The sequence below is a fragment of the Lolium rigidum genome, chromosome 5, assembly GCF_022539505.1.
Source record: "Lolium rigidum isolate FL_2022 chromosome 5, APGP_CSIRO_Lrig_0.1, whole genome shotgun sequence".
NCBI classification, from domain to species: Eukaryota; Viridiplantae; Streptophyta; class Magnoliopsida; order Poales; family Poaceae; genus Lolium; species Lolium rigidum.
In genome coordinates, this window is record NC_061512.1 from 72,620,886 (window position 1) to 72,644,889 (window position 24,004).

General features: G+C 42.8%; 3 protein-coding genes across 3 annotated transcripts; 2 read left to right on the plus strand and 1 right to left on the minus strand.

The window, feature by feature from the left end:
* Positions 1-434: 434 nt before the first annotated feature.
* Positions 435-4,877, plus strand: LOC124652472 (protein CTR9 homolog). Its single transcript, XM_047191488.1, has 3 exons — positions 435-592; positions 1,208-1,274; positions 1,391-4,877. Exons 1-3 carry the CDS (start codon positions 452-454, stop codon positions 4,375-4,377), a joined length of 3,195 nt encoding a protein of 1,064 aa, XP_047047444.1. The 5' UTR covers positions 435-451; the 3' UTR covers positions 4,378-4,877.
* An 11,553-nt stretch (positions 4,878-16,430) lies between these two features.
* On the plus strand, positions 16,431-17,683 carry LOC124654834 (thylakoid lumenal 17.9 kDa protein, chloroplastic-like). The gene is made up of 4 exons (XM_047193820.1): positions 16,431-16,687; positions 16,770-16,896; positions 16,970-17,039; positions 17,249-17,683. The coding sequence occupies exons 1-4, from the start codon at positions 16,476-16,478 to the stop codon at positions 17,494-17,496; spliced, it is 657 nt and encodes a 218-aa protein (XP_047049776.1). The 5' UTR covers positions 16,431-16,475; the 3' UTR covers positions 17,497-17,683.
* Positions 17,684-19,150: 1,467 nt separating this feature from the next.
* Positions 19,151-23,075, minus strand: LOC124654725 (rab GTPase-activating protein 22-like). The gene is made up of 11 exons (XM_047193721.1): positions 22,623-23,075; positions 22,415-22,510; positions 22,228-22,331; positions 21,565-21,824; positions 21,346-21,468; positions 21,170-21,258; positions 20,982-21,087; positions 20,793-20,890; positions 19,799-20,059; positions 19,564-19,647; positions 19,151-19,440 (listed from the first exon to the last, which is right to left on the minus strand). The coding sequence occupies exons 1-11, from the start codon at positions 22,731-22,733 to the stop codon at positions 19,420-19,422; spliced, it is 1,353 nt and encodes a 450-aa protein (XP_047049677.1). The 5' UTR covers positions 22,734-23,075; the 3' UTR covers positions 19,151-19,419.
* Between the last annotated feature and the right edge of the window lie 929 nt (positions 23,076-24,004).

Sequence of the window (24,004 nt, forward strand, 5' to 3'; positions counted from 1 at the left end):
TGGAGAGAAGTGAGGGGATCACAGCCCGATAATCACGGCGCCCAGAGAAAACTGAACCAATCCCGTGATTCCACTTCCGTCCGTATCTTTAATCCGTAACAGAAGTGTCCGTAACAGGCAGCTGCTCATTAGTCACTCCCTTTTTTAAACCATGCTTGATAATCGTACGAAAACACTGTTTTTTTTAGTGAAGTACGAAAGCACTTTTTGGAATTTGGATAGGGACGATTTGGAAAAGAAAAACAAAAGTGGTCTGAAAAACCAGGTTGTAACGTTTTTGGGTAATCCTTACTTTACCCGGAACCGGAAAGAGAACCGGCCCATATAAGCCCAAGTACTCTACTCCCTAACATCGTTCCCTGGTACCGCCGCTGCTCCAGCGCTACTGCCACTCCGGAATCAGAACTCCTCTCCCCTGGTCGGCGGCGGCGACGGCGGCGGCGACGGGAGGATGGCGAGCGTGTACATCCCGGTGCAGGGCACGGAGGAGGAGGTGCGGGTGGCGCTGGACCACCTCCCCCAGGACGCCTCCGACATCCTCGACATCCTCAAGGCCGAGCAAGCCCCTCTCCACCTCTGGCTCATCATCGCGGTAAATCTCCTCGCAACTCGCCGAAATCCCGTGCTGTGTGCCCCGCCAAGGTTTCCTCGCGATTCTACCAGGTTCTAGATCGTCAGTGGCGGTGGTCAGATGGATTTCTAGGGCTAGGGAGGATCTCGTGGAATCTCGCCCCTGCAGATGCAGATGCGTCCTCTTTCAGTCCTTTCAAGGGTTTGGCCGATGTCGGCATAGCCTTTTGATTTTCTCTAAAGTGCCTCTGCCATCGCGTTCTCCGCGTTGTCCTGGTTGTTCAGGCCCAGCTATTTCGGTCTGGGGCTGATGCTAGTGACGTTGAGGAACTAACTGTTAGTAACTAGTACTAGAATATCATGGTGAGTTTTTGGGACAAATTGTGCGCGTGGAAGGAAGGTCCATTGAAGAGGAGGAGCTGGGCCACAAGTTCATTCTCGAAATCCCAATCCTGCCTTGCACGCGTGACTTGCATTTAATCTATGGTTTAGGGTTATACTTGCATACCCTATCACCTGATTTTATAGTTGGTTTTCTTGCGAAATTGAATTATCTGGACTGTTAAATTTGTATCTATGTAACTATTGAGGAAATACCCACCTGCGCTTTCTAATAACTTGTGAAATTTATTGGCAGAGAGAGTACTTCAAGCAAGGAAAGATAGAACAGTTCCGACAGATTCTAGAGGAAGGATCTGGCCCTGGTTAGTTCTTTCAGTATAATTCTCAGCCTCTATATTTATGATTTGAACAATAATATCACCTTTAATTATGCCACACTAGTTAATTTTCTCATGGAACCATTCCCTCTTCTCTGCAGAAATTGATGAGTATTATGCTGAAGTGAAGTACGAGCGGATAGCCATCCTTAATGCTCTGGGTGCTTTCCATACTTTCTTCGGAAAGGCCGAGAGAGCACCGCAGAAGGAAGCGCATTTCAAGGAGGCCACGCAGTACTACAATAGGGCATCCAGGATAGACGAAACTGAGCCATCTACATGGATTGGAAAAGGTCAACTCTGTGTGGCCAAGGGTGAGCTGCAAATGGCATCCGACTCATTCAAGATTGTGCTGGATGAGGATGGGGATAATTTCCCAGCCCTACTTGGTCAGGCTTCTGTTTATTTCCTGATGGGTGATGCGGAACAGCAACACAAAAAAGCTTTGGAATGTTACAGGAACTCGTTAGATCTCTATAAGAGAGCTCTGCGGGCCTATACAGATTGTCCTCCTGCTGTAAGGCTTGGTATAGCTTTTTGTCGATACAAACTTGGTCAGCTAGACAGGGCTCGACAAGCTTTTGAACGAGTTTTGCAGTTGGACCCTGAAAATGTTGACGCACTAGTAGCACTTGCAATCATGGACTTGCAAACAAATGAGGCCGGTGGCATTCGCAGAGGGATGGAAAAAATGGGAAGAGCCTTTGAAATCTATCCTTATTGCACTTTGGCACTCAACCACCTGGCCAACCATTATTTCTTTACTGGCCAGCATTTTGTGGTTGAGCAACTGACTGAGACTGCTCTCTCTTCAAGCAATCACGGGCTACTGAAATCACAGTCCTACTATAACTTGGCCAGATCATACCATAGTAAGGGGGACATTGAGACTGCTGGACGGTATTATATGGCATCTGTCAAAGAAATCAATAAACCGCAAGACTTTGTGTTGCCATTTGTTGGACTTGGTCAAATACACCTGAAATTTGGTGACTACAAACGTTCCTTAGCTAGCTTTGAGAAAGTTCTGGAGGTACACCCTGAAAATTGTGAAAGTCTAAAGGCCATTGGGAACATCTACACAAACTTAGGTGAAAATGACAAAGCCATAGAAACCTTCAAGAAAGTTACACGGATTGATCCAAAAGATCACCAGGCATTTGTTGAACTCGGTGAATTGTTGGTGGAATCAGATTGGGCTGCTGCCATGGAATACTTGAAAACAGCACGTAGTCTCCTAAAGAAGGCAAGTGAGAAAATACCTGTTGAGTTGCTCAATGGAATTGGACTTCTTTATTTTGAAAAGGCGGAGTTTGAGCTGGCTGAACAAAGCTTTAAGGAGGCACTAGGAGATGGTATCTGGGTTTCAATGATGGATGGGAGCGTTGGTAGATCTATGGTTAGCTGGAGTGTACAGTACAGGGATCAGACTTTCTTTCACCAACTTGAAGAACAAATGCCTGTTGAGTTACCTTGCGATAAGGTAACCACATTGTTCAACTATGCAAGATTACTGGAAGAGCTTCAGGATACTGTGAAAGCCAGCCTCCTTTACCGTCTCATTATTTTCAAGTACCCAGACTACATTGATGCCTATCTGAGGCTAGCGGCTATTGCAAAAGGAAAAAACAATATTCAACTGAGCATTGAGCTGATAGGTGATGCTCTGAAGATAAACAGTAAGTATCCGAATGCACTGTCTATGCTTGGAAGTCTTGAACTCCAGAGTGATGAAAACTGGCTCACTGCAAAGGAACGTTTCCGTGATGCTAAAGATGCTACTGGGGGAAAAGACCCATACTCTTTGCTTCAGCTGGGGAACTGGAACTACTTTGCTGCCAATCGCCCTGAGAAAAAGGCCTCAAAATTTGAGGCTACTCATCGGGAGAAAGCAAAGGAGCTATTTTTGAACGTACTAAAGCAGAATCAGAGTAATATGTTCGCTGCAAATGGTATTGGAATCTTACATGCCGAGAAAGCCCAATGGGATATTGCCAAGGAGTTATTTACCCAGGTACATGAGGCTGCATCAGGAAGTATATTTGTTCAGGTACCTGATGTATGGATCAATTTGGCTCATATATATTTTGCTCAAGGCCTTTTTCAACAAGCAGTTAAGACGTACCAAAATTGCCTGCGGAAGTTCTTCTACAACACAGATGCAACTATACTCCTATACCTTGCCCGAACACATTATGAAGCTGAACAATGGCAAGAGTGCCGGAACTCTTTGCTGAGAGCTATACATTTGGCTCCATCCAATTATTTGTTACGGTTTAATGTCGGCGTTTCAATGCAGAAGTTCTCAGCTTCTACTCTACAGAAGACAAAAAGAACAGCTGATGAGGTTCGTGCAACAGTGAGTGAGCTTGAGAATGCCATCAGGGTGTTCAGCCTGTTGTCTGTTGCATCGACGTACCATTCCCATGGTTTCGATGAGAGGAAAATAGAAACGCATGTGGAGTATTGCAAACATTTACTTGATGCTGCAAAGGTTCATCGTGATGCAGCTGAACAAGCTGAGCAGCAAACCAAGCAAAGGTTGGAAGTTACCCGCCAAATTGCTTTGGCTGATGAAGCTCGCCGGAGGGCTGAAGAGCAGAGGAAGTTTCAGCTAGAAAGAAGGAAGCAAGAGGACGAATTAAAGCAAGTAATGCAGCAGGAGCAGCACTTTGAGCGTGTCAAGGAACAATGGAAACATTCCAGCAACAGCGCTGGCAAGAGGAAGGATAGATCCAAGCATGACGATGAAGACGGGGAAAGTGGGAAGAGGAGGAGGAAGGGTGGCAAGAGGAGGAAGGATCAGAAGACAAAGATGCAATACGAGGAAGAGGAAGAGGATCAATACAGAAATGAACCAGAAGAAGATGATTATGCAACTATGACTGGCGGTGACAGGTCAGGGAAAGCCCCCGATCACCTTCTTGCGGCTGCTGGTCTTGAAGATTCTGACGCTGAAGATGAAACGGGACATCCCCAGTCTGCGATAGAGCGAAAGAGACGATCGGCATGGTCAGAATCTGATGATGATGAACCAGCACGGAGGCCAGCGGAACCTAGCCCACGCGCAGACGATCCGAGTGAATGATATAGTTTGTAGGACGATGCTCTCTTGAGAATGAAGGAGATGAACATGTATGCGATAACTTTATGTTCATGCAGACATTGGCTCCCTTGATGTGTAACAAAAAAGCAATGACGATCATCATTAGTTTAAGGGCGTCAAAGGTAACACAAATACATTCAGGTTGATGGGGTTTTAATCTAATCTCTGTATATCTCTGACGGCCCTCATGCTGAAGCACCGGCCATGTTGTATGCACTCTACGCTACAGGTATGGGATGTAATCGTGTTATCTTTGTAACTGACTCAATGGTGCCGAGGCAAGCGATGACAAGCGAAGAGTACAATCGTCCGTCGCTAGGTGCTCTGTTCCAGGAAATTAAATTTCAGCTGAAGAAAGTTGTTTTTGGCGCTGTAAAAGTTGTTGTATGTCCAAGGTCATTTGGCAACACGCAGTTTAGCTGAATCCTTATTTGGCCATTTCCCAGAATTTGAAATGGACACTGTATCTGGCGATTTAGCCAGCATGAACTTTGTAAATCAGTCTCGTTGCAAGAAAATTTAGATCAGGTACATGTATTCAACATTCTACCTTTTTTTTTTTAGATCCACATTGTACTGTAGAAGTCTTGGGTTATGATTTGACAACATGAACTATAAGTTTGTAAATCAGTCTCGTATTCAACATTCTGCTCTTTTGTTTTCGAGATACACATTATATTGTTGAGTAGATGATTTATCAATATGAATTTTGCGTCAAAGAAGCTAGCTCATACTCTCTCTTTGAGAACACTCGAAAATCCTGTGCAAATTCATGGATCCATTGTAGTGAGGTGACAAGCCATTGAGCTGCCACATATGGTTCGGAAGCACCACAGTGCCTTCCCGAGGGGCCCTGTTGTCGGCATTAGAACTTTATGCTTGTTTAGGAAATGGTGAAGAAGCTTCATGGTGGGAGACTGATTAAGCTCAACATCATCAAAGTGTTTAACACCATGGATTGGGCTTTCTTAGTGGAGGTGATGTCCAAGTAAGGTAATCAATGGAAAGGTCAAAAGATACTAGCACACAAATTGTTGTCACCTCCATATGCATAATACCAAATCACTCCAAATAACACACACCTCCCTCTTGTTCTTGCATACAAGTTTGATCAAAACATGGCATACATGAACGAAGTAACATATCCATCTATCAATAGGTCAATCAAAAAAATACTTCATTGCATCTTAGTACTCATGTTATAATAGAAGATCCACAATCAAAATATTACAAAGATGATCACAATCATGATAGACAGCTCATGTGATACTAATTAGTGAAGAACATAGAGAGAGACTGATGCAAGCTACTTCCACAAACCCATAGTTTAGATGTAAACTACTCTCTCTTCATCATGGTAGTTGCGTCATGGTGTTGATGGAGATGGGGGAGCAACCGGTGGTGACTCCAGCGTTCTCCCTCCAAATCTCCGCATGACTTCTCTGTTTTGTGCATTTCTCTGTTTGCGCTCACCTCCTCACGATTTCGCGATGGGTGCCATATTTATAGATGGTTTTAGGGTCAAACTCATTGGATGTAGTGAAAACCAAGGTGAAAAGGGTGCACCCCCTCCCCCCAAACAGAGCGGCCATGGGGTGGGCCGCGCCATGGGACCTCTCTCCTTGACCACGCGCTTCCTCTACTGCTTCTTCTCATCTTCTGACATTTCACGAAAGAATGATGCTCCAAAAACTTCAGCTCAATTTGACGTCCGTGAAATCCCTAAAACTCAAAAATATGCAAAATATGGTTTTCTATATTGCAGTATTAAAAACCAATAGAAGAGAACTGTATTGCAAATTCCCGTAAATCAATGTAAAACAACTAGAGAACCTCACATTTCATGCATCATATAATATCATATTAAAAGCACCAAAGTTCATGGATACAAGCTAGCCTTTTCTCAAAGCGGTCCTTTACTATCTTTCATTCTCCACTAAGCAATTTCGTTTGGAGGACCCCCCCCCCCCCCCACCCATCCAGTTCCACCGTTGCAATAGAGCATTTGCTTATATTTTTCCTCTTAACTATTTTGCCGTTCCAAAACAGAAAATCCTGCTTTTGTAGAAGTTGTTTTGGACCATTTTTTTTGAACATACATAAAATAAGTTTTCATGGCCACGGATTTATCTTCCACACATTGAAGGATGTACACTCCACCTTCAACCAGATGAAGAATCAAACCGTCAACCTGGTCATTCTCTTTTGCTCTTGCAATTAAAAATGCCAACATGCAAATGTGTTTTTTTTACTTAGCTAATGCAATGTTTTCTCGGTATTTTTGCACTGCACAATCAATTCTTTCGCTAAATATATATATGTGTGAGGGAGTAATTTTTTCCTCTTGTTAAAAGATAGGGAAAAAACGTATTGTGTGATTAACCCTATATAACTAGGAAGCTTATTCTATTTTTGGCTGTTAACTTTTGAATGTGCTCCTTTTGGGTACATCCTAAACAATTTTCGTATGTGTAAATTTAATAAATATTTAGTACTGCGCATTTATATTTGTGAGTTGCATGATGAGAATGCCAGAGCACTTTCCATTATAATTTTGTATGCATGAAGAGATTGAACACCCAGTGATACAAATTTCTTGTTTGTGAGGTGTAATTTGCAACACAAGTGACAATGTGAAATCCTTACCGATGTTTTTTATGCGTTACTTGGTTAACATAGTATTAGTTGGGGAATCTCTTTTAAGAAGAATAGATTTATGTTGAGTCGCTGAGCTAATTGTCCTCCTTTTTTCCCGTTATCATCTTGAGAAGCTTATCACTGTTACTCCCTCCTTCTGTTTTTATATACCCCACTATAAAAATCTGTTTTTCAACAAATATAAGGCCATTATGTCTTCCTAAGAAAAAATGATTTTGATTTTCCTCGTACAATTGTGCTTATTAATCTGAAAATTGAATGCAACTTGTAAGAAGGAGGCACAATATGCAATATATTTAACTACCACACGATAGGTTGTGTATTCAAGCGATTAATCACAAATTTATTACTAGTTGGCTTTGCTTTTCTTGGTGAAGGGAATATGAGTTAGTGGCCTTATATCTAAAAATAGAGGAAGTAATTATATTGATTGGTCCGGTCTATTTGAATTTATTCGCTCGCATGCCATATATGCAATATGGAGGTAAGTTAGTCTTGCAGTTCTGCTAAGATCTTGCAAGCTTGAGAACCAACCTGAGATTGGGTGGTTAGGAGGGTGGTTGTACCCCCAGCCCACCAGAGTTCAAACCCCAGGTTTGGCATCTGTGTGTCTCATAAAAGCGGAATATTCATTCAGTGGGAGGCGACGTTCCCGTCGACAGCGAGGCGCCTGTGGTGACTTCATCAATTTCAAGATCCAATCCGCCGGCTCAGTCTTCCGGAGGTGCTCATAGGGGTAGGGTGTGCGTGTGTGTTCATAGGGGTGAGTGTATGCGCGTATGTGAGCGTCTGCGTTTGTACTGTGTTTCTAAAAAAAAAAGATCTTGCAAGCTTTTGTGTATCTTAAAATTTGACTGTAATTATGCATAACAACAACCAAAAGCTTTTTTTGGTGAACTGATGAAATAAATCCTCTAGGGTACTAATACAACACTTTTGGTATGCTGGCCATAACCACTTCAAAATTCTCTAGATTTTTGGTTCATAGTTTCTCATCACGTGTCAAAATGTGATAGTGATACATGATGATTGTCATGTCATCTAACTTCCGTGTGGATACTATTCCTTTTCTTTTTTCAGCTATAAGGTTTAGAAATTTGCCTGAGTTAGTGGTACATTAACAATTTGCTCATTAACTGACAACCACTCTGTTTCATTTGTCTGTGAAGTGACAATTTTAATTTCAAAAGAAACCACATGCCTGCTGGATTACTCTCTCTCTCTCTCTCTCCCGCGACGATAGCTCCAAGCACCATTGCCGCCCTATCGTTCCCATAGAGGTTTGCGATTTTTTAGCCATCTTGATTGTTGCATACCCTGGATCCACAGTTGATGATGGTTGCCTCTCAATGTCTTGTTCGTGTCGTCTTGTGGTTGTATGGCCATGTTTTTCAAGTCTTTGTTAAGCTTGGTTGTGGGTGTGTGATTTATGTGAGCTTGGCTCTGTTGTTGTTGTTGTTGTTTTTCGTCCGATTTTCTCCTAAAAGCTACACATTTTTTTCTTAATTAATAAATGAGGCAAAACTTTTACCTCCGTTTAAAAAATAGTTTTAATTTCATATGTATTAATTTTTAGTTAGATATTCATTAAATTTTGTGGTGAACATTCTTGGTACTCCCTTTCATATTCACTAGCATAAATGGGCGCGGCGGCACGCCGCGCCGATTGTACAATGATATAGTGTAAATAGTTTTAAAACCACACTTGAATTGATACAAGTAATGAATACTTTGTTATTTAAATAATGTGTTTTAAGGTGGTTAATTTTTTTTATACAATTACGTGCTTAAAAAGTTGATCCTAAGAATGGTGTAAATAAGCGCATCAAAAGACACAAAAATTAACTCTGGTAATAATAATTGGTACTCACACAAAAATTAAGTCTAGTAATAATAACTAAGATTTTGAAGAGTAACCACATCCATATTGTGGAGAAAGCTCACTCAGGCGACTGAACAAGTAAATACAGTTGCGCTCATGATTGGGATTCCGTTTATGGCGTGAGGTGAAGTTAGAAGCATGTACTCACACAATAATTGGTAAATAAGCAAGCATCAGAAAGACTCAGCTCTCTGTCTTATTTCCATTTATGTTGGATTCGAGACTTTACATGTCACACAATTAATCAACAAACCAGTACATGAATTCATCAGTTTCTAGGAGAAGCTCACAAGTTCTTGGAGAAAAAAGAAAGACAAGTAGGATTATATTAAGAAAAGTATTACAAATATTCATCTTTCTAAGGTGTCGCAAAAGAATTTACGTTGAAGAAGTTAAGCTATATGTTTGTCGTCTTCGCCCTATCATGATCAAACTGTTTTAGGACGTGGCAGTAATTCACTTGGAAAAGAAGCGGAAAAACTTATTCAGTAAAAACAACTTCTATGTTTCAAAAAAAAAAGCTACTATTTTTTTTCTGTATTTGCCAAAATAATGTACGTTCACCAGTTATCTAAATGATGCAAATGTGAGATGCCAAGGACAATCCTGTACGCGATAGACATTCAGAAACAACTTGACTGGGCATAACATAGTGGGGAGTTGAAGAGTAAAACTATATAAAGAAAGCTATGTGACGGAACACAGCTACACTCCCACCAAGAGAACAATCAACGATGCAGATTTTTAGCCCAAGTGCTTTCGTTGATACAAAAATATAAATAATTGAACAAGGATGCAAAAGATAGTACCAAATAAATGGTTGGTTGATCTGAATTTTCCATGCCCATGCAAATAGAGAAGAACCAATAACTTCAAGGAATCAAGAAAAAAAAATCAGACAATGCTCCCTCTATGTTGTCCTCTCACACTAAAATATGTAGAGTTTGTCAATGTCTTTTTTAATCTGATCGGGCAAAAAAATTCTTATTGAACAAATGAAAGAACAACTACATTATTACAAACTAAAACTACTGAAACTTTTTTGTATTGCATGAACCTGAATGGTAATATCAACATACATTGAATGCTCACTCTCGAGATGGTCCGAGAGCAACAACCCATGTTCGGGGACATGAGGAAAGAAGAAGAAACAACAATCTCCAACCGCAAGGACATGAGGAGCGGAAAAATCACCTTGCCTCAAGTAAGCGTGAAGGTGGACCACGCGGAAGCCGTGCGAAAAAAATGGCTCAGCCCAAAGCTGAGAATCTGCCTCACCTTCCTTGTTAACAGAAGAAACCCTAATCGACCTGGAACACTCCGGATAGATAGCGTAGAACAACAACCCGAAGGAGGGACACCTCACCCGGGTTAACAACACACCACAACTCAAAAAACAAAGCACAAGATCTTGCATTCAGAATAAAAATCTTCTATGAAACAAAGAAGGATGACAATAAAAAGAAGTTGAATGTAAATAACCGTGAAACCATGAGGAAGGGCTTACCCTCAAGACCTATCATGAAATACTTGGTCATTTTGTTATCATTCTCTCCGTGAGATACATGGCAGAGGATATCTTTTTTTTTTTGAGGAAAAGTAGGATATCTACCATAAAGACCAAGTGCTCCATTGACACACAATGCATAGATATCCCAATGTGGTGGTGAAGAGGATGTCTTAGTCCTAGATCATGACTCTGATGGTGGAAAATACATCATATTGCGCTTGTTCTAGCAATTCAAGTAAACCTAGAAGTTGATTTTCAGTCTATCTTACTGTCCCTCCTTCCTGTAAGAGTTCCATCAAGGTGACACTACATGTGGTTTTACAATCATTCAGTGATATCTTAAGAGACAGATGGGAGCACGATTATGGCATACCACTTAGAGCAATAAATTAACAAATGATAGCAATTGATTTTATATGTACCATCAGGCTTAACAATTAACATACAATTATTGTAAATCAAAACAATAAATAAACATTTAATTGGCTTTACAATTTGGTTTGCAGAAGTATTTTCCTACATTTTGTCATATAAAAGGCAATTGACTTCAAACGTACTACCTCTGGACGCAATTAATTGACGCGTCTGTCCGCGAAAGACGTGCGTGCACAGCCCTCCCTCCGCGTCGATTAAATCCGACCGGAGGGAGTATACAATTGCAGCGAAAGAAATTTAAAAAAAAAATCGAAAGGGCTGATCAGTACATTCGGGACCTGCTCTAGCATTTAAAATTGTAATAGAAACTCCTGAGTGATGAGAGCATATCACTGGCTTGCGCCATTTGATGTCTCACTACCTGCTATAAGAACAATATCATGTAGAGCTGATTGTAAATTAATCATTACAAAGGAAATTAGGGAGGATTTGACCCAAGAAAATTATCGGAAATAATCGAAAAAATTGTTCCATCCATAATCAAAAGAGGAAATATAACCAATGTTATAACTTATAATACACACGATAGTTTAATCTAGAGCTGCCAGCTTGCCTAAACACGCTGAAAGCAAATTATTTGTACATTCTGATTACAAAGAATACATGGACAATCAAGTTGAGAGAAATGGCATACAGTTATCAGAAGTAGCTATCTAATTTTTACTTGTAAATTAATCCGATGTTTACTTATTAGCCCCTACAATTTTGGTATTCCGAATGAAAAGAAAATCAGCACTTGCAGTCGGCTAAGAAGTAGTCGTGATCCTCGCCGTTTTCAATCTATAATGCATTATCATGCTGAAAAATGAATGTACACCGCACAGAATCTTCAAAAAAAAATACGATTTAGAGAAGAAAAAGCATGAGCGTTGTCGTGCTAGTGGGGGATTCGCTCTTACACCCTTAGATAAGGTTAGGGCTATTTTACCGCTGATGGCACTGAGATTAGGTTGAGGCTGTTCTACCGCTTATGACCCTGAGATTAGGTTGAGGTTGTTCTACTGCTCATGACAACAGTTGTGTGGCATTCCTGTGCTTGAGTCACATCAGTTAGTCTTTAATTGGATTACATTCATGTGCTTTTACTGAGACTTGCATTACTTCTATTCTTATAATGTTAAAACTTTACCCCATACTTGGGGTAGTTTCCTAACTCTTAGAATTATAATACTGAAGAAATCCTAAAAGATACACATTTCAGCTAGCATTGTTACCATACATGTAAGATTTAACAATATCAAAGGTATCATACCATGTTTAGCTGTGCATGGATAGTATTTACGCATGGATCAACTAAATTGGCTGGAGTAAATATGCCAATCCCAATCACCATTTCGGGAAAAGATATGACAATAGCAAGAAGTATTTCAAACAGGGTAGAACGTAATGCATGAATCGTGATTACAATGTCAATGAAAAATAGAAATGTTCACACAGTTATAATCCATATCAAGCCGGTGTCGGGTTCCTAACTGTTCATGACAATAGAATATCACCATGCGACTACATTTATCAAGACAACACCTCTGCTGCAAGAGAATGCCAACCCACAAAAGAATATGATAATTATATATGGACCCTTAAAAAATATGTAGTCATGGACTTCAGCTTCAGAGTTTGATAAAGAGCTGGCCCAAGAGGAATAACCCGTGCTCAGGGTTCTGGTTAACAATTGCCGGTGCCACTCTGTAGGTTTGAACAGAAGTATGGGATCATAAGTTAGGTAGCTCTGTTCTCATGTGCTCCATACAATGCGGGAACTGCACCAAGGTCATGAGCTTGGTTCCACAACCTGGGATCTCTTGGAGCTCCGTAGATTGCCTTCATGTACTTGTTGGATGACCGGAGAGGTCGTTAAAGGTTCAGAGTCAGACCTATTAACGTTCCTTCCGACGTGTGTTGCAGAATTTCCTGCCAAACGCCAACAACAAAATTAATTTAGCATCATTTGCATAGTACCATACAAACTAATTGAGAAAAGCTGAAGGAGGATAAATTACACTCGTTATTTGTCCAGATCAAAAATTCACTCGGTTGCAAAAAATCAAAATATCTCGTGTGTCTATTGTTGGCCTTCAGCCTCAAGTTGTTATCTTGAAATAACAAAGCAACCGCATAGTTGAGATCAATTACTGAATGCTAAAGAATTGCAAGCAAAGAACCTGAGCACAGTTGAAACTTGTAAAGTTCAGTAATCAAACCTGTAAGTCCATGTGTCAGGAATATGTATAGCTTGGAGTTTTAAATATATAACAGGAAGAGTATTCTTCTAAGAACAACAAATTAGTTACTCCATGTTTGTTCTGCCGGACTAAAATACCGAAGATTGTTCAGGTCACTTTTTCCCACTTGTTGTACAAACAAACTCTTATATTACAGAAGGCAAGATTAACTATGTTACTACATAACTAAAACTATATCTACAATATAGAGGTGGTTGGAGACAATAAGGGGAGTCACAACGTGAGCAAGGGATGTCCATTAGATGGATTGTGCAGCGTTAGGAGTTTACCCAATCACCTCATGACTCTCTCTGAGACACTACATTTCCACTCGCAGTAGCACTCACAAGTCTCCTACCAGGATAAAGAGAAACGAAAAGTGAATGTGCTGCAAAAGGGAATCACATGCAAAAAGAGAGATATAGAAATAAACAGATTTATTTTGAGCACCCTGTTTCCACCTTCCTCTAATATGTACTAAAGATCACACATGGAAACAATGTTTCTGAAGTGTGAGCATTAGGGCATTTTTACCTCAACCAGAAGATTGCAGAAGATACAGGTCACGTGGCAGCTCTTCGCTGGTCTCTAACATGTCCTAGGTACCTAGTACAATCAGTAGAAAGAAATTGGAATGGCCAGGATATAATAGCATTGAGTTTCTACTCTTTCTAGTGATCTACGATCTTAGGCTACTGAAGCCTGAGAGATCCTGAGAGTTCTTGGCAGCTGAGCGATCAATGTATGGCTTTTATGCTATCCTAATACATCACTAACCACTCTTATATGAATTCACCACTAACCACTCTAACATAACTTTCTTGGCATTAATATACCATCTTACAGTTCCTGCTGTCATGACAGAATTCCAACAGCAAGAGATCGAAAAGAACGGATGCAAACACAAATATGATTATATACCATATAGAATTTTTTTTGAAAAACCGGTGTAATATAATAGATCATCAATCAATGGTAAAACACAGATTCAACTGGTTGATATGAGATACGTAGAAACAAGAGAACAATTGCATTGAGTAATGGTTTTATTATTTCTTAAATGGCATACATTACTTCAGTAGATCTATTTTCTAGAATTATGCAAATTTTAGCTAGAACTGAAGAAGCACGAATGAAATAGTACATTTACCATTGTATATATATCTTTCTTTTCCAAAACTTTACTATCATATAGAAGTTGGTACATTGTTCTAGGCTTTCATACATACACATAATAAAGCTACATGAGACAGATATTAGTTACAGTCTTGTCTAACTATAGATGAAATTATAGTTTCTATACTAATTATATGCTCCTGCAATTTTCTTCTAAGGAAAATGGATCATTACCTATTTAATTTAGAGTAAATAGCGTTAGGGGCACCACATAAACCAAACCAATTCAGTGGACGGAAACTAAAAAACTGTGGCTGAACCAAACCTATCTGTCCAAACTGTTAAAAATTGGAGCAAAGCAACACTCCATGAAACCTCTCAAATCTATATGTGTCATCGTGAATCCCTGCGTTCCATGTGGACCCTAGATGAATACCACGGAGACCTTGCATGCCTCCTCATCCTAGAAAATCGACAACCAAGCGTGGCTGCTCCACGAACCCCACTGTCCGTAGTGACATAGAACTCCATCATGATGCACCAAGGCCAGGGGTTCGCTACAACACAATGGAAATCTGATGTCCAAGACCGAGGTAGCTATGTTCGAGAAGGGGCACTAATTACTCTTCACCCCTGCAGCGTTGTTGCTACCTGAAAATTGACAGAAATAGAGAGGGGAGGCGAGACAGGAGAGGCATAGAGTGGAGGATGGAGTACATACGCACGGAAAACCTATGACGTCGCTACCGGTCTCGCTGTCAACGCGGCCGTCCCCGTCCTTGCGCCGTCTGCCACTACTGCCAGAGAAAGAGGAGGTGAGAGTGAGACGCAGGGTGAAGGAAGGGGTTGAGGTGAACCAACCAAGGTTGGTCATGGAAAGGAGGGAGCAAAGGTGGATGAGAGCATACCCGCGCATCGAATCCTCCACCGGCTACTATCCTCCTCCGCCCGGTGCGCAGGTGGTGCCTCTACTTCGTTTCCGTCAGGCTCTAGCTTTAGGTGGAGGGGAGCGAGGAGAGGCTCTCTCGTCTGCTCGGAAGATGCTGCGGTGGCTGGAGCCGCGCGCCGTTGTTTTGGAAGCGCGGCCCGTCGCATCCTACTCCGGTGACAGAGCGTCGGGCATGGGTGATGCATCACCAAAATAGGGAGCTCAGCGCCCGGAACCGCGTCGGTGCGGCGGCGTTGTCGTCGGCCATGTCGCCCGCGGCTAGGAGCTCTTTGCGGGCGCGCTCCTTGACTGAGAAGTGGACCATCCGCTCGCGCAGCGGCGGCGGGGACGGGCGCTTGATGAGCTCCCACACGTCAGCGTACGGTGGCACGGCCGTAGGGGAGGCACGCAGGTGACCTTGTTGTCGGAGAGGCCAGGAGTCCAGAAGCCGAGATCCGCGACAATCGTGGGGCGGTGGCCGCGAGCGGCGAAGCGGCTTGAAGCGCTTGGAGGAGGGGATCCGCGGGAGGTGAGAGGCCATAGGAGGAGGTAGAGGCGTTGGAGCAGCTGGAGGCCGTCACCTCCTCCTATCCCTCCTCTCCATGGTGACGTCGGACGGTCGTCGCCGGACCAAGCTGGGGCGAGGTAAACGATGTGGAGGAGGTCGAACTGGAAGCAGATGTGGGGAGTCTCCAACAAATTGACACGACACCAGCTCGTTAGTTGGAGAGGGACACGCGGAGAGGACCCAAAATCCAGTCAAAGCGGTGTATGCCGAACAAAGACATGACGCCTGACAGAGCGTGCAATACCAATCAATCATCTTTAGAGTGGGTCCCAGCCACGTATGAGCTATGAGCACACAAGAAGAACCAAGGCAGCCTACCATACGAACTCTCAGCTTTGGCAGAAATTCTAGGGAGCACCAAACAGTCCACACAAATAAAACACAGAGCACCAAAGCCTTACGTGTCAGAACCAGGTTAATCCTCTAACCATCCCAAAATTCTGAGAAAAAAGAAGTTTGTTGCCAAATTAGTATAGTATATATAAATAAATTGAGCATTTCGTTTTCTTGGTGTACTACCAGGGTGTGAATTTAGCATGACCACTGCTTGTTCATTAAATTTTATGGTGAACATTCTTGGTACTACTTCATTTCATATTCATAAATAAATTGAGCATTTGATGCAGGCAAAAAGCATGCTGATTTTGTGGAGCAGCTTGTTCCAGCCTAGAGAGATAACATCCACGCACGATCCAAGATAAATATTTACACACACAAAAATACAAGGTAGCAGGCATGTGTGGTGTGGGACTGAAATAAACATGATGACGCGGTGGGCCTTGTTGGCTTCTTCTTCCATTCTTGGCGCAGCCGAAGCTCCCAGCTCGTCTGCTACTCCGGCCACGACCAGGAGAGCACTCCTGCTCTTCTCCACCTCACCTTTGACCCTCGCCGCCGTCGCCGCAGCAGCTCAGCCCTCCTCCACTCCCTACTCCCAATCGAGGACCCTGCAGCTCGGCCTCGACAACAACGGGTGGGTACCTTCCATCGATCGTCTACTGCTATTCATGCCGATTCTGATTAGCAAGCAATTCCCATTGTCGTCATGCATGCAGGAAGATCAGGACATGCCCTTCCACCAATCCGGGCTGCGTGTGCACCAACCCCACCGTCGGCGCCTCCTCCTCCGTCGCCTCCCCGCTCATCATCCCGGACGCTACCTCCGCCGAGACCGCCGCTCAAGTACTCCAATTTTCATTCTCATTCACCTAGTTCGACTCAAAATTAGCTGACTCACAATTCACTCCCATGGCAGTCTTTGCGACAGGCCATCATGAAGACACAGAAGAATGTTGTCTTCAAAGTTGACCAGCAGACTCCTCACGGTATTTTCATCTGCGAGCCCCTTCTATGTTTATAAAACGGCCGAGATTTCTATGATTTTATCAGTTATGGCTTGGCTGCAACCATGCGTGCCACCCATTGAGTACAATTGTACAAAGCAAATGTTGTACTCCCTCCGATATTATGGATGGGAGGGAGTATGCTCTGAGTGCGTCCGCGTTCGTCTGTATATGAGAATGTATGCATGCAGGCCACTACATCCAGGCGGAGGTGGACGGCGGCTTTGGCCGGGACGTGATGGAGTACCTGGTCAGGAAGGACGCCGGCGTGGTGGCCTACCGTTGCATCGCCACCAAGGTCACCTTCATTTACCCGTTCACCACCGCCGTCGGTGACTCGCGGGGGCAGGAGCAGAGGGTCGACTCCGTCGCACAGGAACTCGGGTGGTACGCGCCAGACATATCATCCTCCATCGACTTCGATGATGTTTCGACCTGATTCAGCTGAAGATACAAAGATGCACTATTGCAGAACATGTAAAAGGTTGAAGGATAATAATGCCGTCCTATATCACGGCTTGCCATAGATATGTATGTACCATAGCTGTCAATTTGTGTTTGGAAAACAAGAATCATTATAGGAATCTCGCAGATAACAAGCTAACTATGGAACGATTTTGGGGAAACTTTTGCATGTCAATGGCATCTCTTGTTTGAAAATACGGGTCCTTTCTCCGAAGGAACTTTCACCAAAGATAGGCACACTCAGGTGGCATACAAGGGGTGCAAGGGACTCGCATGTGATTGTACTGCAGCATTTTCCGGTTACATGCTGATCGAGCTTTCGAGTTCCCTAGGAAGAAGATGCAGGAGTCAGACAATAGAATAGGGAACTTGCTGGAGGAGGTGGGGAGTCTGGCGGAGAAATCTTCTAGCCAAAGTAAGTGTTTTCACAGGCACTTCACTTTCAGTTTCTTGTCCTTATGATGACATTCGATTCTTGCATTTTTCTCACACAGGGGAAGGAGAAATACTATCTTTGTGATTTTCTACTCTTTTTAAATTAATTGTTATTATAAGCCTAACTGAATGAGCAAGATGCAACATGGCTTCAGCGAATTCAGGTTTCCACACCTACTGAAGCTTCGCTGCAGTCTTCAGCTAATGGCTATGTTTTAGATCTTGGTTATATATAACGTGACGCTTGACATGGCACAACTTGTGCTACATTATAACATATGGCTGCGCGTTTAGATTTCCTGGGGCTGAAGAATCATGCATTCTTTTTAAAATTTCAGCAGGAGCAGATAGAAGAGGTAAACCAAAGAGTCATTCTTTTGGACGGTGGTGGCCTCCTTAGGGAGAGCCATAGACTGGAAGAAGGGAATCATCAGCTCCTCTTGCCAGAAGATGCCGTTTGTATTCCTTGTTCAGGTTAGCAAACGAGTTGCTTGCTTTGCTGTGCCAGATGTAAGGTAGAGCAGTCTTAGTAATACCCAGGCTCAAATGATCAGTAATAACATGTACTCGCAAAGATAACTCGGTACAGATAAAATTGCAGCAGGATAGGACGTACAAAACACGGTACCAGGAAGAATGTATTTGTGACTTGTAAGGGTTGTTAATTTCGTGATATACACCGAATCGTCCATGGCAATCTAATTATTCAATTTGCAGTTAGAAACGTTGCAAATTTTGAAGAAAATTAACATTTGGTTCCTTGGTGTACCATTTTGCCAACATATCATGCATCACAGCGACCAATAGGCTGGCCATCACGCATAACGCAGAAATACATCGTCCTGGAATCATGCCAAGTTTCTTTCCAACTCCAATCTTCGGTACCAAGAGCTCCGACACATGGCTTCCTGGTGATAGAATTCAGAGGGTGATGAGGGACTGTGCGAGCAAAACACCAAAGTATGCTGCTCATCCTAGATAACCCAACGAGGGTGGTTATCAAGTGAAAGGATTTGAACCTTGAGCACAAGTCCAGGGCTAACACGGAAGTTAAGCTCATCGCTGGACAGAGCCGAGCCCATGCCCAACTTTAGGATACATGAAAAGAACAACGAAAAGGACCAATATATAGAACATAATATTAATGAGTATGTATTTCTCTTTTGCCTCGCACAGCCACACACACAAAATCCTGGTGATCTCTTATGCTTGTCTTTTTTCATTTTATAAGAATTTACACACAGATTTTGTTCTCAAATTAATCTTACACTTTTCTTCTTTGGAGTGGAAAGAATCTTGCCCTTGGAAAAACTGTTACTTCTCAGAGAACAATGCACTCGCTTATACACATTTTTCACGTTGGCAAGCAATGCTCTGCAATCAAATTTACATACAGCAACTACTGCTTCTGCCTTCCTTGCATACAACAACCACCTTCTGGCAGATCACCGTGTGTGTTATGTTAGGGTTTCTTTCCCTGCATCTGCTAACACAACAAGATAATTTTTGTTCATTCATCTTTGGTTTGGCAATTTTTTTTTTTTTTTGAAAAGCACTCTCTAATGCATAGCATCAGTAAGAGGAGCGGGAGGAAGCAGCTTGTTACCTTTCTAAGGTACTTCGCATGAAGTTTCAGTGCAGCCTCGCAAGCCTTCTTTGCATCCAAGTTCCCGTTAACATTGTTCAGTATCTAAAACAAAGAAAGAGATGTGGTAAACAAGATCAGCAAACCGAACTTCAGATCTACTAGAACCTATAATATAATCTTATTTCATTCTTAGTTCAGAATCCTAATAAGTGTTCCATTATAAAATAAGAAATATGGCTTCATCCCAGCTTACCCTTATAAGGTCATCTAACCCTCGGGCTTCTTGCAGGAGCTTCTGGCTGTTCTCCTTCAGAACACTAGCAACCAGGAAAACAGAGATAGGGACAGGGCCATCAACAGCGTTTGCACCATTCTTCAAGTTCGCCCTCTCGTACTTGCCAAACTGACGGGTGGGCTTTACTCTTGGCTTATGCCCTTGAGTTCTGTCAGTTGCAGCCCCGGCCTCTTCATATGTGGAGAACATGTCAGGATCATATTCTAGAGCCCACATCATCTGCGGACAGGAAATATGATCAGCTATCAATCAAACCCTTTATTTGCAAATGAGAGTTAAAACTTCAGGAAACAGTCCTTTAGACATTACAACCAGGGTAACACTTGGTTGGCCTTTACTGGTCTCTAGATAGTAGTAGTTAGTGAGTACCTAATGATGAAAATCCGTTGATTCAATGAGTCTTCTAAGTTTTCCTTTTGTTTTGATCAACAGATGTGCAAAATATGCAGCTTCAGTCTAAATTCATGTGCATTTCTAACTCAATTAATGTACAACAAAAGCGTGAATGCTCTTTTGCATGTTACAGTGATCAACCCAACAAAGCTGGTGTGTGATTGTTTACCAGTGTAACCATCTTGACCTATTTCTGAATCCCTGGTTGGCTGATACCATTCGTTTTATTTTGTGGACACAAAAATAACCCGACCACAAATAGTACGAAATATGCATTATTTTGGATGGCTTGCCTAACTAAACTTGACTTTGAACACCTTTGAACATATTAGTGGTATCATTAAAGAGAAGGAAAGAATATCTGAATATGGCATCTTAAATAGAGTGGGAAATCTTATTTGAATTAAAGGAATTGTAGACCTTGATAATTTGAGAAATGGATGCCACTGTATAACACAACACCACTGTAACAGATTTGATTCATAGATCAAACCTGATCTGGATGAAATGAACAGATATAATGTTTAAGATTTAGCAACACATTGAAAGAATTATTTACCTCCCAGAGGTACAAGGAGTCCCCAAATGACAATTCACGCCGAAACAGCACCATGAACATACGGAATGCAAAGAGATAATCACCCCCGCCAAGTGTTTCTGTGTTCAAGATTCAACAAGCACAGTGCAATAACATCAAATGGATATCCAGGCTGACTGATTGACAGATCGCTGAGTCCTTATTACATACCTAGGTGGTCATGTAACTTTGGGTCCAGCACCTGAATGATAGAAGCAAGGTGCTGAAGCTGGTTCTCAACCCCAACAGATTGCTGTGTGCATCTGAAATTCCCTCGCTTTAAAATCAGAAATAGACAACAATAAGTGAAATTAGAAGAAACAAGCAAGGCTGAAGACTGAGAGAGAAGCAGTGCATACCAGTCTACGCATCAATCTCTCAAAGCACCAAAATGCGTCTGCTTCATCATTGAGTAACACTATCATCGGTGAGCATAAATCACTCATTCCTGTTTAATATATGGAAAGTACATACATAAGAATCTTTTCAGACATTAAAATAAGCTTTATATCTGCAAATAGGAGGATACAGCCACCTTGACAATAACCAACTTCTTTGTCGATCCACGCGTACACAGCTAGAATATCCCACAACTTGGAGAGATTTTCTTTCTTCTCATAGAACACCATGGATCGGTCAGTGCGCAGAACATCAAGACCTATTATAACCACACCCACAAAACATAAGACCGGGGAGAATAGAATAATGGCAGACAACAAGAAGTAGTAGCACATAATCGATGCTTACACCTTACCAATTTGGTGCAATGTGAGCTTCCACTCGATAATCTGTTTATCCGTCAGACGGTCCACAGAATCAGCCACCCCATTTCCATTGTTGCTGCTGGTCGAACCACCTTGCGACGTACCCTGGTCTGAAGTCGCTTCGAGTAGAACCAAAGGGTCCTTAATAGGCACGCCATCCTCAGTTATGATCGGGGCTGTGATGATTTTACCACTGCCCACGTGAGAATCCATCTCTCTGCATTGTTCCTTCCATCTAGCATACTGCATTCTGCATAGGGCTCATGCTGTCAAAACAAATTAACAGTTGCCTTGAACAGGTGCTTGTGAATTCTTGGTAATAAAAAAGATATAATATGAAGAATGTGGGAAACACTTGCTTAGGTGTGTATCCAGACTTACACGTATTGGATGATATGGTAACTCACTGTAATTCTTTGTAACCCGGTGATACCAGCGCTTTTAATTAGATATTGTGTGCACTAGATAGCGAGCTTTTCTAGTTTCAGGCCCTCGGAGGTCGGAGCGCCCCCTAAGGTGAAGTGAACACAGACCACATTTTGATAACGGAAAACAAGCGTGAAGAGAGAGCTTGGCGGCATTCTTTCAATGTACCCTGAACTAGCATTATTAATTTACTTGTAGCCGAGAAAAGAATAGGCAGATGTGAGTACCTTCTGGTGTTCCTGATGTGGTCGCGCTCATCGAACGTGCTATCGGGATCGAAACAGCCAAGCAAGAACTCCCAAACCTCGTTCCTAATCGCAGGGTGCACACCCTAGACCACGGAGGAAGAAAAAGAGTGTTAGAGACGAGGGAGGGGTGCTGGAATGAAATGGAATGAATGAGAAGGGAGGGTACCCCTCTCTGTATCCGGCTTAGAACAGAGGCGATATGCAGGTTGCCCTGTTGCGTGAACGCAGCCTGCCATTTTCGAACGCTCAGCGTTCTGCCAACCTGAAAATTCAGTGATTGCAGCGTGCCCAGTGAGGGAAGTAGATGCAAGATCCATACAAAACTAGACTAGATTGGGAAGGAAGGAAAGCAGGGAGCAACGGGGGAAGCTGACCTTGATCTTGAACTTGGTGTCGGGAACGTTGCTGGCGCAGTCGGGGCGCAGCTGGTACAAGGAGCTTGAGGAATCGGTCTCCGAGTCCTTGCTCCAGCGCCGCCGCATCATCTTCCGAGTCCGATTGGCCGTTGACTTTCCTCTTCTTCTTAGTAGCGGCAGCAGCAGCCGTTCTTGGTCTCGATCTTGTTTGCTAGCAGGAGAGGAAGGCAGATGGATCCAAGAAAAAGATCAAGCCCACCTAAGCATAAGAATCGATTGATCTCTGCCCTGCCCACCTAAATAAGAAAGTTGGAGCTGGGAGATTCAAGAACGGGGATGCTGGGCAATTGGTAGTGGCGGCCGGCCGGTAGATGGGTTGCTGGTGGTGCGCTGTCTGTGCCGCCCTTTTCTCCCCTCACTGTGGCTGGATCAGCACCACCAGGGGAAGGAGGACCTACCGACGGAAGATAGTCTCTCACGAAACTAACCGGGAGTCAACTAAGGCTTTATTAGTTTCAAAAAGAAAACTGCGAGCAATTTTTTATTTCTTTTCTTTCGAAAGACAACCAGCGGTGGAGATTGTTAACATAAAACTAAACTAAAATGTATAAACGGTGGAAATTTAATACGAATCCGCGAAACGTTTACATGAAAGCAAAGAATTTCTCCAAGACTTGATTGTTGACCGTGCCTGCCGCCCGGTAAGCTAAGAATTTCTCGGATGATCATCGAAATCAACACACATGCCACAACTGGACACCCAGGGTCAGTTCTTGGATTGCTCCAGTGCATTTTTATTCCTGTTTTTCGGTTTTGATCAGTCAAATACAACATGAGTAAAAACAGAGCTTGAACCTATTTATGTATTTCGTTTGATGTCTATAATGTGTTTCGGTGTAGTTTCGGCTCATTCGTTGGTACTAGAGGAAAATTATGGTGAGCTGTTCTGTGCAAACATGTGATGTGGTTACCTATTTTGGATTTTTTTAAACAGGGGTAGGGTCCGAAGACCCTAGAAGCTGCATTGATTACCGAAGCGGTGGTTACAAATTACAGAAAAACTCCTACAGTTTAGGGAAATTCTGGATAAGGACTGAGCTTTTACAGAGAAGACCCTAGAAAAAATATGGAAAAAGCAATCAGGTCCTCCACGCTCCGCACCGCATCTGATTGAGTTGCTCACGCCACGCTGAATGGACACCGGCGCCGGGACGAACCACTTGGTCCGGCGTCGTGGCAGGAGCGATAGATCTTCCCCTCGGACTTCTTGGTCTCTGGGAAGTAGGATCTGCTGGAGAAGGGCCGCCAATCGGCCATGTGATGCAGGGGCAGGGCGAAGATGCCGGCATAGGTCCCCCGTTGATGAGCTTCCCAGGAAGAACGCCGCCTCAGCAACGGCG

Coding starts and splice junctions, on each gene's coding strand:
- LOC124654725 (XM_047193721.1), bottom strand. CDS start 22,733: ATGATGCGGCGGCGCTGGAGCAAGGACTCGGAGACCGATTCCTCAAGC. Junction 21,469..21,564: donor GCTCACATTGCACCAAATTG/GTAAGGTGTAAG, acceptor TGGTTATAATAG/GTCTTGATGTTCTGCGCACT. Junction 21,259..21,345: donor AGAAGTTGGTTATTGTCAAG/GTGGCTGTATCC, acceptor TATATTAAACAG/GAATGAGTGATTTATGCTCA.
- LOC124654834 (XM_047193820.1), top strand. CDS start 16,476: ATGATGACGCGGTGGGCCTTGTTGGCTTCTTCTTCCATTCTTGGCGCA. Junction 16,688..16,769: donor CTCGGCCTCGACAACAACGG/GTGGGTACCTTC, acceptor TCATGCATGCAG/GAAGATCAGGACATGCCCTT. Junction 16,897..16,969: donor CCGCCGAGACCGCCGCTCAA/GTACTCCAATTT, acceptor CTCCCATGGCAG/TCTTTGCGACAGGCCATCAT.
- LOC124652472 (XM_047191488.1), top strand. CDS start 452: ATGGCGAGCGTGTACATCCCGGTGCAGGGCACGGAGGAGGAGGTGCGG. Junction 593..1,207: donor ACCTCTGGCTCATCATCGCG/GTAAATCTCCTC, acceptor ATTTATTGGCAG/AGAGAGTACTTCAAGCAAGG. Junction 1,275..1,390: donor AGAGGAAGGATCTGGCCCTG/GTTAGTTCTTTC, acceptor TCTTCTCTGCAG/AAATTGATGAGTATTATGCT.